The 14,764-nt window shown below is 44.9% G+C and overlaps 1 protein-coding gene across 1 annotated transcript in view; it reads right to left on the bottom strand.

Annotated features, from left to right (window-relative positions):
- The window catches only part of LOC118396556 (A-kinase anchor protein 13-like), a 98,262-nt gene that overhangs the window by 27,450 nt on the left and 56,048 nt on the right, over positions 1-14,764 (bottom strand). The window contains 4 exon segments of the mRNA XM_052465643.1: positions 350-406; positions 1,091-1,467; positions 3,325-3,449; positions 6,808-6,895. Coding sequence (XP_052321603.1) covers positions 350-406; positions 1,091-1,467; positions 3,325-3,449; positions 6,808-6,895 — 647 coding nt within the window.

Raw genomic sequence — 14,764 nt, 5'->3', positions numbered from 1 at the left:
CTCTGTGACCCTGACTAATTATTTTATTTTATTTATTTAACTAGGCAAGTCAGTTAAGAACAAATTCTTATTTACAATGACAATGATTTAGCCCACTGCGGTAAAAGGTAGGCTTTTTTCCCCCCATTGGGAGTGGTTTGATAAAGTATTTTATTGGGGGGGAAAACCTTTTTGCTTGGTTTCCACTCTCTCCAGACATAATTTGACAGTACTCTCATACTGTTTCAGAAAGGATTTTTCCACAGCATATGTGTGATAGAGGTAAAAGTAGGTTTAGCATTTTCTTCCCGTAATTGCAACACACCAGGGAGAGTCAGAATGGAAACATTGAGAAATAACAGTGTGGTACCTTCTCCTATGAAACGTTGGCTTTCGAGGCTTCCCCTCCCCTTGACTTCGCAACGAACTGAGAAGATGAATGGAGAGATGATCAGAAGACAGGAGAGGTGGGATGGACAGAGAGAGGTGGGAGCACTGACAGTACAATACATGACCAAATGGGTGAAAATGAGCGAGAAGGAATTGGTAGCAATAAAAACAAAGGCTATTCAAGTCAAGCCTCTGGATAGTGTCTCAGTGTCGCAGACTGAAACATTGAGCAGAATGAGTGATGTCAGAGGAGTGATGGTACAGTACTTCGCAAACAGCTCGCGCAGCTGTTGAAGGAGGTCAGAGGTCAGTGTTTAACCTTTGACCGGGACCAGGCCTTTCCCACAACGTCCACTTACACAGAGGAGCCTCCAGGCTGTCTATACTGTACACAGGCCCTCTGAGGGACAAGCACAGAACACACACACACACACACACACACACGAGGCCGTATGAGGACCACTCCTCTGGGGGCCAGTCTCTGTCCTAGTCTCATCTCTGTACACTGTACTTCCCAGGCTCCCAGAGTCTCAAGTGGCTCCACAATAGATATAATCATACTGAGGACAAGTCAGAATACTGTAGGAGTTGGCGGTGTATAGTTCACACAGATGATGGCGTTTTACCACCATAGCTATCCTTCCTGGGGAGTACTGTATGTTTATGTGAGTGTGTGTGGGGTACATGTAAGAGGTCAGTGTCTGGGTCTAAGAGGACTCACCTGCGTTGGTTCACATCTGTTTCTCCTTCGGGATTCTTCCCCGGGCCCCAGCTGTGCCGGCGGAACGGAGAGAGCGAACGGATACACGGGCGCATGACGGCAGAGCATACAGGCACCTCTGTCAGCTTGTCTTTCCTCTCCTCCTCCTCTCCTCCCTTCCCTGTTGTCTGCCAGGTGTCTCCAGAGCTCCAGCTGGTCCGAGTTCCCACCGCCCCCGCCCCGGCCCAAGGAGGGCCCGCGCTGCCCAGGGAGGAGACACTTAGGGGACCTACACTGCCCTGAGAGCTGGCGCTGAGGGGACCCACACTGGCCACGTCGTCAACGGAGGAGAAGGACACTGACACCCTGCTGGTGCTATCCCTTGGCCCATCCACAGCCTGGGGACAGAGAGAGACCCTGTTAACCACTGGAGTCAAAGTCAACACAACTCAAAGGCATGATATTTGGGTGCAAAAAAGAGGGAGCGCTTCTTTTGCATCAAGTATGAAGACAAAGAGAGGTGGTCATGGGAGAACGGGGTATGAATTAGTGATCAAATTAAGTTGCAGCTGTGTAAAAACACCTTACTTCAAAACCATCCAAGGTAAGTTTATTTTAGGGGATATTGCAATTCAAAAATAAAACGGACCAACATGTCGGGACTCACAGATCATCTTCAGTGTGTGTGTATATTATATATTAGGGTTTGGAAAGTCTGTAGGATACTTTTTTTGCTGGAACAGACTTATTGTAGCTGGAATTGCACATTATAACCTAATCTAACAAGTAAGCATGATGCCAAATGTGTCCCTAAATGTCAAAACAAAAATGTCCTGTCTCATTGTCTCTCAGGCTGTTTCTCACACATGCCAGGCCTGGGAGGTTAGGCCTGATGATGACTGGCCAGAGCTGCCATTAGTCTGAGCTTACTGCGGGCTTCAGACTGGCGAGAAGACAGGGCAAGGCAGGGAGAGAGACATACTGATGGGAGAGAGAGTTTTTTCCAGCCCTATAAAGGTTACATAACAACTGAAACACACACCCTTTAGGGAGGCAGGCTGCAGATGATCTTCATTGGGAGTGTATCATTAGTTTTCACATTCTCCAGCAGTGCCAGCACTGGGCGGGTGTTAAGGTAACGGTCGGCCGCAGTGGCTCGGAGCATAATAACCATACAGGCCTCTTTATGAGGAGAAGGCTATGGAAAATCAACTTCCAGAACAAATGACTCAGCCTGCCTGAGATCACGCAGCAGGGAAGCAGTCAGCCAGCTAACACTCTCTACACAAACACACACCTACACTAATCACACGCAGTAACGCAGTCACACACACACACATAAACGCACATTTCGAAAATATGCTCTAGAGAAAATTGGACTTGGAATAGGATCGTTTTAAAAGAGCCTTCGAGGAATGAAAAGACTAGTAGAATCGAGTCATGTTACTCAGGTCCTTTTTTGGTCACTGCCTGCCTGTCTCTGTCCAAAGTGCTGAGGTCACCCGAAGTTTCAAAACCTGTTGCGTAATGACAAACCTCAAGACGGGAGGCGGAGGGGCAGAGACTGGTCTGGGAGCAGTTAGAGGGGACTTGTGTAGCTTCTCAGGAAGAAAACATTTGTTAACGTTTCTAACATTTTACTCATTAACTTACTCTTTTTTTTCTTTTACATACCAACATGAAAACCTAATGAAATAAAACATGTAGCCTACAGACTGAGTTGAAGTTACAGTGTGCATGTGTGGTTGAGTGCTAAGTAGATGCCCGGAGAGGAAATGACCTCATGAGTGCAGAGAAACCAAAGCCTGTTGAAACCAAAGAAATGAGGACCAAGGCTGTAGTGGAAAAACAGCTTTGGAGTGCCGTCAACCGCCCTCCACTGAGTGTACACTATGAAAGAAGGGTGGAGGAGGAAGGGTGGTAAAGGAGAAAATGAAGGGGATGAGGTCATAATGGTGTTTGCTGGCCCAGGAAGGAGGGCTCATGGGAGCCTGCTGATGTCACATGGTAGAGGAAGCTAACCAGTCTGCTGTGGTCTGAAGGTGCAGACTAGCTGGGAAATCAATGGAACTACATCACCAAAAACATACAACAGGGAAGACATAGACCGTGTTGCTTGTTTTCTAGAACTGACTCATACGGACTCATAATGGACTCATATGCTATCATGTCACAGCCGATGAAGACTCCTACTCCTCTCCTTACATTGTATTGTGACTGAAAGCGAGTGTCTGGGTCCAGTCCAGTGTGCTCACCTTTCTGAAGACACTGTCCTCTCCCAGACTTTCCACATCACTGATTGAGTCTCTCAGGGCACCAGTGGTCGACAAGGAGCCTCCAACACTCTCAGAGCTTTCAGAGCACGGGGACACAGGGAATTCTGTGAGAGAGAAAAGGGGTATCAAGATGAGTGTCCGATACTCACCATGGCCTTGCCTTGTTTGTGTGTGTGTTGGAGTGTCAGTGTGTGTGTGTGTGTGTGTGTGTGTCTGCAGGGCTGTGGTGGTCACTAAAATTTCATCAGCTGGTGATTGTCAAGCAAATAACTGTCTGTCTCACGGGAATTGACCGTTAATTAACATAAACACATTCAGCATCTCCTGGCCTCCACACATAGCCTTACAAGCCACTGATGCAGTCCTTTGGAACATTTACATGTTAAAAAGTCTAATAAATCCATGTAATATAGCCTACACCATCACAATGAATCCATGATTTATTTTAGACAGGTCTAAAGAAACATGATATGAAGTAAAGGAACAGAAAGAGGAACAGAATAGCATACTCTGCGTTGTCCTTATGTTAGGTCCTGAGCTGGCTATGCCAAATGGCTGTGGGCTACACTAGCTCATTAAGCAGACAAGATTTTCTTAGAATTCCGTGGCATTATTTTATAGTATGAAGAATACAATTAAACATAGCTGAATAAAACAGAAAGGATATTTTCTCCAAATGATTTGAGGGAATGTGGCTATTCTATGTTGAGCGGTTAATAAAAAATAGGTACTCCTATATGCTGAATTTAGAGTTATTAATGTAACTTTAGTTGTTCTACAAACGGTGGGCTATATGTTTTGATTTCTAATACATTATAAGGCTGCATGATGAGACTCCAAGGATGATTTGAAAAATGTCGCTTGAAAGGCATGAGCTCTGCTTTGTTCTTTCACAGGCTGTACACACTACATCAGTCACTCATTCACAATTTGACAAGCACTTGGTAAAGCCTACAATTTCATGCCGGCATCCCCTGTGTGTGGCCATAATGCACCCTAAAAAACTCTATGCATTTTGTGCTCGTTGTGCCCTCCGAATCACCTCTCAGTCACATGGCTCTCCGTCACGTGATCATGTCTTTCTCACAGGCTACAAGTGAAGACAGACACATCGGTTACGCAATGTAGCTGACGCAACAGATCAGAATGTTAAGCTTAAAATGTTGATAAACTATATAAACTATATAAACTATTTCTTCACATTATAAGCGCAGCAATGTGCACATGGCAGTAGGCTGTAAGCACAAATGTTCCATAGCGGGAAAACACCATTATCAAAAGTGACCACAAATGTGATTATTCATGTAATGCTTTTATTATAAAGGTGCATTTTAATGGTGAAAATGATCGTCCCCAAACTTAACTCACGTGCTGCTTATACATGCCAGTTAGGCTCTACAACCCGTGTAAAGTGGATTAATGTGCTTCATTTTAAGAAGTTATTTGGCCACTTTAGTTACTTTAGATACAAACCGTATCAAAACGTATAGGCCTATGGGCTAGGCTACATGAGGTGTGTGGCTATGATTAGAAAAAGTCATTGTTTCTTATGCTGGGCATCATTCATACGTGATAATATATCATTCACAATTGATAGGCTAATATTGTCACCCATCAGACTATTCTTGATTTAACCTTGTCTTACATATACTAAATAATATATGTGTGACATTTTGTTATGATTTAAAGAGGACCATTATCATGCACCTGTATCGAAACCGGGGCAGCGGAAACATAAATGTAATCTATGCACTTAAATAGCGAATGGAGGACGCTTTTCCTGTGGTTAATGTTCATGCCAGCCAGGTAGGCTATACTCCTGTTGTAAAGAGAAGCAATGTGCTTAATATTAGGAAAGTTGAGAAATAAAGGTAGTAAGCCTAGCCTATAGAAAGCTGATGGGATCTTCCTATTTTTAGTAGAGGCCATCACTGTTTTCTCACGCAATTGCACAGCCTACAGAAACCTCGTGCAACATGAGCTCATGGGCTCTCATGAAGTGTTTGATTCGATTTTTGATTACATTTGCATTGATGTCAGAGTGATTAGAAGGACAATAGAGTGCTGAGTACCAGGCAGTTAGCAAGTTTGGTAGGCTACTAATGACCCTCAGCAGCATCAGAGCTTGGAGAAGCCTAATTACCGGGACTAAACGGTCACATGGAGTTTGACTGCCTAAAGACAGTGAAAAATAGGGCCAACTCAGATTGTCCATGTAGCCATTTTGTTAGCTATTAAGTTAGGGATAGAAGCTGTTCGGGGGCCTGTTGGTGTCAGACTTGATGCACCAGTACTGCTTGCTGAGCGCCAGCAGAGAGAACAGTCTATGGCTTTTGGGTGGCTGGAATCTTTAACATTTTTCCCATGTCTTCCTTTCACATGATCAGGAAGAAAAACGAGCTGCATTGCATTGATAGTTGCTATCCTCTTGGGTATGATGTTGATGATGTCAGATGCCGAAAATATTATAAGCTCTTTTTTTATTTTAACAAGAAGGATTTTATTGTTTGAGTGGGTTGCTGTTTTGTCATTGTTTGGCCTAGCAACCAGAACGATGGGACTGAAAGCGTCTCAAAGGGAGGGGACAAAGATACAGAGATGCTAAGGACAATGCAGTGGTATGGATACCTTTTAGAGCTATGATGGCAACTGATCTCTGCACAGATGTGAACGCTAGTCTAATTCCTATGACATAAGGTATGTTGTTCCAACTGATCTCTGCACAGATGTGAACACTATCTTCTTCAGACATCAAAGGTGGTAGGGTTTCACAACATGCTAACCTAGTCTACAGGTACGAGATACATTGACTGATACTATGGGGACACATGGTACAGTAGGGATAGAGGTTCAGATGAAAGCAGGTCCATGCCATCCCCATCTTATCTGAATCAATGATGTGCCATTTTAAGCATTTCACTACTCTTACAGAGAGCTGCTCTCTTCTCTACAGTACATCTCAATCCTCTGAAATTAAGTTACAACCTGGTCTTTCCAACTGAGATCTTCCAGACATCAAATTATATTCTGACATGTGCTCTTCCATGATCCAAGCAAGGACCGCCATACCCCTGACAACCCTCCCAATCTTCATTTCTGCTCTTCTCTATCTCATATAACCTGTATGATAACTGACTGCCTGGCAGAAATAAACTGCCTGGGATTGGTCAATACAAATTATTCTGAAGAGTTCTTTTACTCTGCTGTCCCCATAGGAGAACCCTTTTTGGTTCCAGATGGAACCTTTTTTGGTTCCAGATGGAACCCTTTTGGGTTCCATGTAGAATACTCTGTGGAATGGAAATGGAAATGCAAATGGAACCCAAAAGGGTTCTACCTGGAACCACAAGGGTTCTACCTAGAACAGAAAATGGTTCTTCAAAGGGTGCTCCCTTTGAGAAAGCCAAAGAACCCTTTTAGGTTCTAGATAGCACATTTTTTCATCATCATATTTAGACTTACCTGTGGATTCTGTTATGGTAGTCTTCACCTGTAATGTAGGATCAGTGCAGGGCTGGGCAGGGTAGAATGTCTCCTTCTCTCTGTGGATCTAGAAACAAAAATACATTTGGGATCAACAAGACCGAACTTATACAACAGATGTGTTTAGTACAGTAGCGGTAAGCATATTTTTTTTGGTGGAGAAACAAAATGACTACTGAATATACACCAACCTCAAGTTTTCTAAGTACTTTCTATTTTCAAAAACCTAAGAATCTGGGAAGAATTCCTAGTATTCTCAACCATGCTGTCTTGGCAGGTTGGTGTTATAGAACAGTCAGACAGATATACAATATAATCAGTCTCAGGACATTTAATATTGATGGCCTCTACTTTGGAAGACCCAAACCTACCACAGAACACAGAAGACCTACCACAGAAAACCTACCACAGAACACAGCAGACCTACCACAGAACACAGAAGACCTACCAAAGAACACAGCAGACCTACCACAGAACATAGAAGACCTACCACAGAACATAGAAGACCTACCACAGAGCATAGAAGACCTACCACAGAGCACAGCAGACCAACCACAGAACATAGAAGACCTACCACAGAACATAGAAGACCTACCACAGAACATAGAAGACCTACCACAGAGCACAGCTTTGCATAGAAGGAGAAGAAAATACATGTCTGCAGGTAGAGAGAATCTAATCACGTGAATGAAAGACCATAAACAGTGTGGCTGTGCCTCGATCTGACTCACCAGGCCCACATCTGGCCTATTCCCTGGGCCGGCCCAGGTCTGCTACAGTCAGTAGGCTCTCTCTCTCTGTGTCTGGAACTGGCTGTGTTGAGCTCTAACTGCTGCTCACCATACGTGCTGCTGCTGGGAATTTGGACCGGGAGTCGGAGAGGAATTCTGCCCACATGTAAACATCAGGCCTGATTGACATTCAGCTGACAGCTGCTAGCAGTCTGAGGCTCTAGGCCACACTGGGCACCCAGGGAGCTGTTGTTGTGGGGCTTAAGTGCCTTGCTCAAGGGCACAACAGCAGGCAATGGCATCTAGGCGGACCCAGGATTCAAACTGGCAACTCTCAGGTTGCTGGCTCGCCTCTCTGACCTCTGGGCTACCTGCCGCCTCATGATCAGTGTTCACTGTTCAGATGGCAGTAAGAACAGAATGGAGGAGGAAGAACACCACCCAACCCTCAGATAAAAACAAAGAGACTGAAAAGAGAAGAACTATTACTTTTTCTGGTAGATGCCCTTATTAAAACCCAAATACATTAGTTGAATATTTCAAGAGTTACAATATGGTAACTATAACAACCACACCTCTCTAACTACAACAACCACACCTCTCTAACTACACCAACCACACCTCTCTAACTACAACTACACCTCTCTAACGACAACTACACTTATCTAACTACAACAACCACACCTATCCAACTACAACAACTACAACAACTACACCTCTCCAACTACAACAACCACACCTCTCTAACTACAACAACCACACCTCTCTAACTACAGCTACACTTCTCTAACTACAACAACTACACTTCTCTAACTACAACAACCACACTTATTTAACTACAACAACTACACCTATCCCACTACACCTCTCTAACTACAACTACACCAACTACACCTCTCTAACTACAACAACTACACCTCTCTAACTACAACAACTACACCAACTACACCTCTCTAAATACAACAACTACACCTCTCTAACTACAACAACTACATCAACTACACCTCTCTAACTACAACAACTACACTTCTCCAACAACAACTTCACTTCTCTAACTACAACAACGACACTTCTCTAACAACAACAATTACACTTCTCCAGGGAGGGGTTTATTGAGAATGAGGACAGAGAGTAGATTCCATGAGGACAGAGATTAGATTCATACAGCTCACCGTCTGTTCCTCATCATCCATCATCAGCCCCAGACATCACACCCATTGGCAGACCACTCTTCATGTGATCAGGTCGCCAACTACAGAGCCAGTCTTCCCACGCCTTGTACATGTGTTCATGTACGTGTGTTTGTAATAAGTGTGTGTGTGTGTGCCTGCTTGCGTGTGTGTGTGCGAGTGTGTTTACATGAGTGCATACGTGAATGTACTCGTGCATGCAAGTGTGACTGCATGTGTGTGTGTGTGTGTGTGTGTGTATGTTGAGGTGTCTGTGTGTGTATCCAGGAAATTCTCCCCTCACACACGGCTGTAGATACAGGGCCTTATTGTTCCGCCCCTGCTCAGAGGGACAGGGTCTCAGTGTCGTGACACAGGGGGGTGTGGGCGTCGCCCCTCTCTGTGTCCGTCCAATCACACACAGCTGCTGCTGCTCAGAACCAGACCAGGGGGACAATACGGACAAGTGACCTAGAGATACTGTCCTCTCAGACCACACAATGGCTTTATCACAATTCACAACCCATGGTCAGATAGACAGACGACCCACAATCACTTACAGATTACCTAAGTCAGGACATAAGCATGGTTTATCACAAAACAGAGGATACTTTAAGGCCTTTACCATTCCTTTATCGCCTATAGATGGCCTTAGTGTTGACTAGGCTTGGGGAGGTATACTGTATATACCGTATACAGGGGTATTTGGGAAAATGTAAATACCGTCAAAACTATTTATTTTTAAGTTTTGAAATACATTTGAATATTTGTAGCTACTTTTTAAGTTATTACCTGCAGTCAACTTGTGCAATTTCTTAGGATATAAAGCAGATTTCGTTCTTCATTTCACCTGTCACAAATATTATGAAGCTTACTGTAGTTCCCCAGTTGAGCCAGTCACGGGTTTGTTTAGAAATAGCACAACAGGAGAAAGCATTAGCACAACTGGAGAACATGTCAGCACAACAGGAGAACGCGTTAGCACAACATGAGAACATGTCAGCGCAACAGGAGAACACGCTAGCGCAACAGGAGAACGCGTTAGCACAACATGAGAACATGTCAGCGCAACAGGAGAACACGCTAGCGCAACAGGAGAACGCGTTAGCGCAACAGGAGAACGCGTTAGCGCAACAGGAGAACACGCTAGCGCAACAGGAGAACGCGTTAGCGCAACAGAAGAACGCGCTAGCGCAACAGGAGAACGCGACAGCGCAACAGGAGAACGCGTTAGCGCAACAGGAGAACACTTTAGCGCAACAGTAGAACGCGTTTGCGCAACAGGAGAACACGCTAGCGCAACATGAGAACATGTCAGCGCAACAGGAGAACACTTTAGCACAACAGGAGAACACTTTAGCGCAACAGGAGAACGCATAAGCACAACAGGAGAACACTTTAGCGCAACAGGAGAACGTGCTAGCGCAACAGGAGAACACGCTAGCGCAACAGGAGAACACTTTAGCGCAACAGGAGAATGCGCTAGCGCAACAGGAGAACACACTAGCGCAACAGGAGAACACGTTAGCGCAACAGGAGAACACTTTAGCACAACAGGAGAACGTGTTAGCACAACAGGAGAACGCGTTAGCGCAACAGGAGAACACATTAGCGTTAGCACAACGGGAGAACACTTTAGCACAACAGGAGAACGCATAAGCACAACAGGAGAACACTTTAGCGCAACAAGAGAACACGCTAGCGCAACAGGAGAACACTTTAGCGCAACAGGAGAACACGCTAGCGCAACAGGAGAACGCGTTTGCGCAACAGGAGAATGCGCTAGCTCAACAGGAGAACACGCTAGCGCAACAGGAGAACACTTTAGCACAACAGGAGAACGTGTTAGCACAACAGGAGAACGCGTTAGCGCAACAGGAGAACACATTAGTGTTAGCACAACGGGAGAACGTCCATAGTCTTCTATATCTGATGAAGTTACAATTGTGCTGTATGCAATTCACAACTAAATGTTTGCCATCAGATGTCTTATATTGTCTTTCTGCCAGAAGTCAAAGACCTCTGGATCAGTTCTCTCTACAGTTGCCATTTTTCCCTGTGCTTTCTTCTAGTGTTTTTTTCCTTCAGAAAAGCATACATCACAACTTTGTTAATTTGCACAATTTCACTTTCACTTGTAAATGTCCCCACTCACCGAAAATTACATTCGGTAGCAACAAGCTACGCTTATATATAAATTTATGAGTTGGATTTGCCTGTCTTTGCAATTAGGTCATGTTCGTTTTTAATCTCGTTAGCATTTAGCTAACAGCGTATACGTGATTTTGCAATTAGTTTGTGCTAATTTTCAGAGCGACTGTAATCAAGATATATGGAATACAGAACACATAAACCTCAGAGGTAGCTCAGTATATCTTCGCTCCGAAGGCTCAAACAGACACTATGCAGTACATTCTCAAAAAGGGCAGACTTGTAGGTTACGGGGTCAAAAATGATGAAGTATAAAATTCTAGTTCACTGTCTATTTGGTTTCCATCAGCAAGAAAAGAAAGCTCAAGAAAGTTGGGATATTTTTGTTATAGTGGAAATATATCAGTCAGTCAGTTATCTGTCTGGACTAAACGGTTTAGCAGACAGAGTGGCCGGAGAATGAAACAGACAGTACAATGGAACTATTAAGAAACCCTGAACAAAGGATCCATTGGCTACTATGATTTATGACCTGACGATTAAGTTATGGAGTAATTCCACTGCTTTCTTGAGCAATAAAGACAAGTGCACTGACGTTCATTATTAGTGACAACTGACCTGATGGCAGAACTGATTGAGTCTTGTAAAAGTTCATTATATTTAAAAGCATTAAACTCATTAAAGACCATACGCATTTTTGTTATGTGTGCGTAAGAGAGAGAGAGAGAGAGAGAGAGAAAGAGAGAGAGAGAGAGAGAGAGAGAGAGAGAGAGAGAGAGAGAGAGAGAGAGAGAGAGAGAGAGAGGAGTGGGAAAGAGAAGGAGTGGGAGAGAGAACAAAGTCTATGTGTACATGTCTCTCCTCTGTAGGGAATGTGAAAACATGTGGATTTCCCCAGGCTTGTGGTTAATTGTCTTTCCCCCACTAGTAGAATGTGGGGGCAGGGGGCTTCTTTACCAGGTTTCTGTACAGTCTTAAAGTGGCTAGTGGACAATGCACAAGGCCTCATTGATGGGCCTGCCTACAGCCCAGTGCAGCACTGAGCAGCCTCTGTGTGCCCTGCAGCGCTGGGCGGAGGGAGAACACTACACTCTTATCCTACAGAAGCAGACACACACACCAGACAAACACATGTAACGTACAATATAGAACACGTGTACATACCGTACACAACATGTTCAGGTACGGACACATTTCCCTTCTTATCCAACAATGGATAATAGTTTGTTTTTGTTCAAATCTATTTTATTCTATTCTACAATTGTCACTGGTACAAACATAGATGAGCACATGCATTTATAAAGTAGATTAGTCTCCTGCGCTGTCTAGTAGATCAGTCTCCAGTCTCCTGCGCTGCCGCGTAGATCAGTCTCCTGGGCTGTCTAGTAGATCAGTCTCCAGTCTCCTGCGCTGCCTAGTAGATCAGTCTCCTGTACCATCTAGTAGATCCATCTCCTGCGCTGCCTAGTAGATCCATCTCCTGCACCATCTAGTAGATCCATCTCCTGCGCTGCCTAGTAGATCAGTCTCCGGCGCTGCCTAGTAGATCAGTCTCCTGCGCTGCCTAGTAGATCAGTCTCCTGTACCATCTAGTAGATCCATCTCCTGCGCTGCCTAGTAGATCAGTCTCCGGCGCTGCCTAGTAGATCAGTCTCCTGTACCATCTAGTAGATCCATCTCCTGCGCTGCCTAGTAGATCAGTCTCCGGCGCTGCCTAGTAGATCAGTCTCCTGTACCATCTAGTAGATCCATCTCCTGCGCTGTCTAGTAGATCAGTCTCCAGTCTCCTGCGCTGCCTAGTAGATCAGACTCCTGCGCTGCCTAGTAGATCATTCTCCTGCGCTGCCTAGTAGATCAGTCTCATGCGCTGCCTAGTAGATCAGTCTCCTGCGCTGCCTAGTAGATCAGTTTCCTGCGCTGCCTAGTAGATCAGTCTCCTGCGCTGCCTAGTAGATCAGTCTCCTGCGCTGCCTAGTAGATCAGTCTCCTGCGCTGCCTAGTAGATCAGTCTCCTGCGCTGCCTAGTAGATCAGTCTCCTGCGCTGCCTAGTAGATCAGTCTCCTGCGCTGCCTGGGAAAAGGAGATGATCAGCTATAAATGGATACATGTGGGTAGAGAAGGAAGCCCCTGGTGAAAAGAAACCCAATATAACGAATGGCAGACTTCAGACTTGCACTTTCCACAGTGACAGCCAATGTCTGGCATGACTCAGAGGCACAGCAAGGGAGAGGAATGTCCTTGGAGAGAGCTACATTTAAGTGCTTTGCTACAGTACTTACATCGCAGACAGAAACAACAACACTCCCAAGCTTAATTTAGGCCCAAACAATCAATACACGCCCTTGGAATAGGTGGAGTTGTTCTGAAGCAGAGACATTGCTGGAGAAAAAACATGTCAGACATGTTTTCTCCCAGGAGTTGGACTCGAGAGACGCTCAACCCTCGTCTATCTGTCACCAAGTTCACTCTGCCCTCCTCGCCCTTCAGGGAACACAACACACAGCCTGAGAGGGAGGACCAAGGCTAAGGAAGGGAGATTTGATCTGACCACAATTCATCTTCATTTTTGGGGTGGAATTGCAATAGGGCCATCTAATATGGACCATCTTGTCTATTCCCTTTGAAATCTAACAAACCTGTGCATAATGACATCCTTTAGGAAGAAGTCATCTCTTACGCAGATCTCTTCCCCTCTGTATTGAAGCCATCCAAATCTAGTCCAGCCTCATGCCTGTCCAAAACAAGTCTGGCCTGGGTTCTGACACCCAGAGATGATGGAGAGCAGAGGGGAGAATTCCCAGGTCCCATGCCCAAAGATAGAGCCTGACGCCTGCCCCCAGAGATGCAGCCTGGCCTCTTATCGCAAACCTCAAATCCACAGGCCACTCTACTCTGTCCAAGCGCTCCAACATGCTCTGTTGTTCTGCTTTGGTCTGGGCTCTCTCAGATAAAGATACAGTGCCCTTCCTTACCAGTACATATACATATACATATATATATATATATATTCACCAACCCAGAGCCCACATCCCACATTCCACTGGAATTCCAGTGCTGTTCCCAGTTCCACCCAGCTAAAGTACAGAGAGATGCTCAAAGTGGTGGTGAAGAGATGCTGAAAATTTGACTTAAACCTGAGCGGTTTGGTGGAGCACTGATTTGTCACATCACTGAAACACCTCCCTTGCCTTATGCTGAAAGCACCGCCGTGCCATTGTGTTTCACAGGAAAAACAAATGCAGGGTTTTCCTGAGTTCGGAGCTTGTAGCTGTGTGTCTGTGGAAAAACAGGGTCTGATCTAATGAATCGGTTGAGCTAGATGAGGCAGGCTTTGACGTGATACTTGAGGCAAAACTGATCAAAATCAGATATGGTGCCACTAGTAATAGACAACATTTGGAGACAGAAAACAGACAGAGGAATTTACACAAAGTTTACATAAATTATATACAATCCCCCCCGACACGCACAGACAGCAGAATATGCATCACATTCAGAATCCTAGCATTGTATTCCGTGACTCACACTTTGCACACAGACGAAGTGTCATCCAAAGTAAACAGAGGGAGAAAGAGATTGAGAGGAGGAGGGAGCGAGAGGAGACAGAGAAAGAAAGAGAGAGGGAGAAAGAGGGAGGGAGAGGAAATGAGAGAGAGAAAGAGAGAGAGAAAGAGAGAGGAAATGAGAGAGAGAAAGAGAGAGAGAAAGAAAGAAAGAAAGAAAGAAAGAAAGAAAGAAAGAAAGAAAGAAAGAAAGAAAGAAAGAAAGAAAGAAAGAAAGAAAGAAAGAAAGAGAGAGAGAGAGAGAGAGAGAGAGAGAGAGAGAGAGAGAAGAGTATGGACCACTTCCTGAGATCTGGCCAGCAGGCCTTCATTCTCCATCCA

Source organism: Oncorhynchus keta, chromosome 17, assembly GCF_023373465.1.
Source record: "Oncorhynchus keta strain PuntledgeMale-10-30-2019 chromosome 17, Oket_V2, whole genome shotgun sequence".
Taxonomy (NCBI): domain Eukaryota; kingdom Metazoa; phylum Chordata; class Actinopteri; order Salmoniformes; family Salmonidae; genus Oncorhynchus; species Oncorhynchus keta.
Note: the sequence above shows the minus strand (reverse complement) of the source record. Positions and strands in the feature narration are given on the sequence as shown.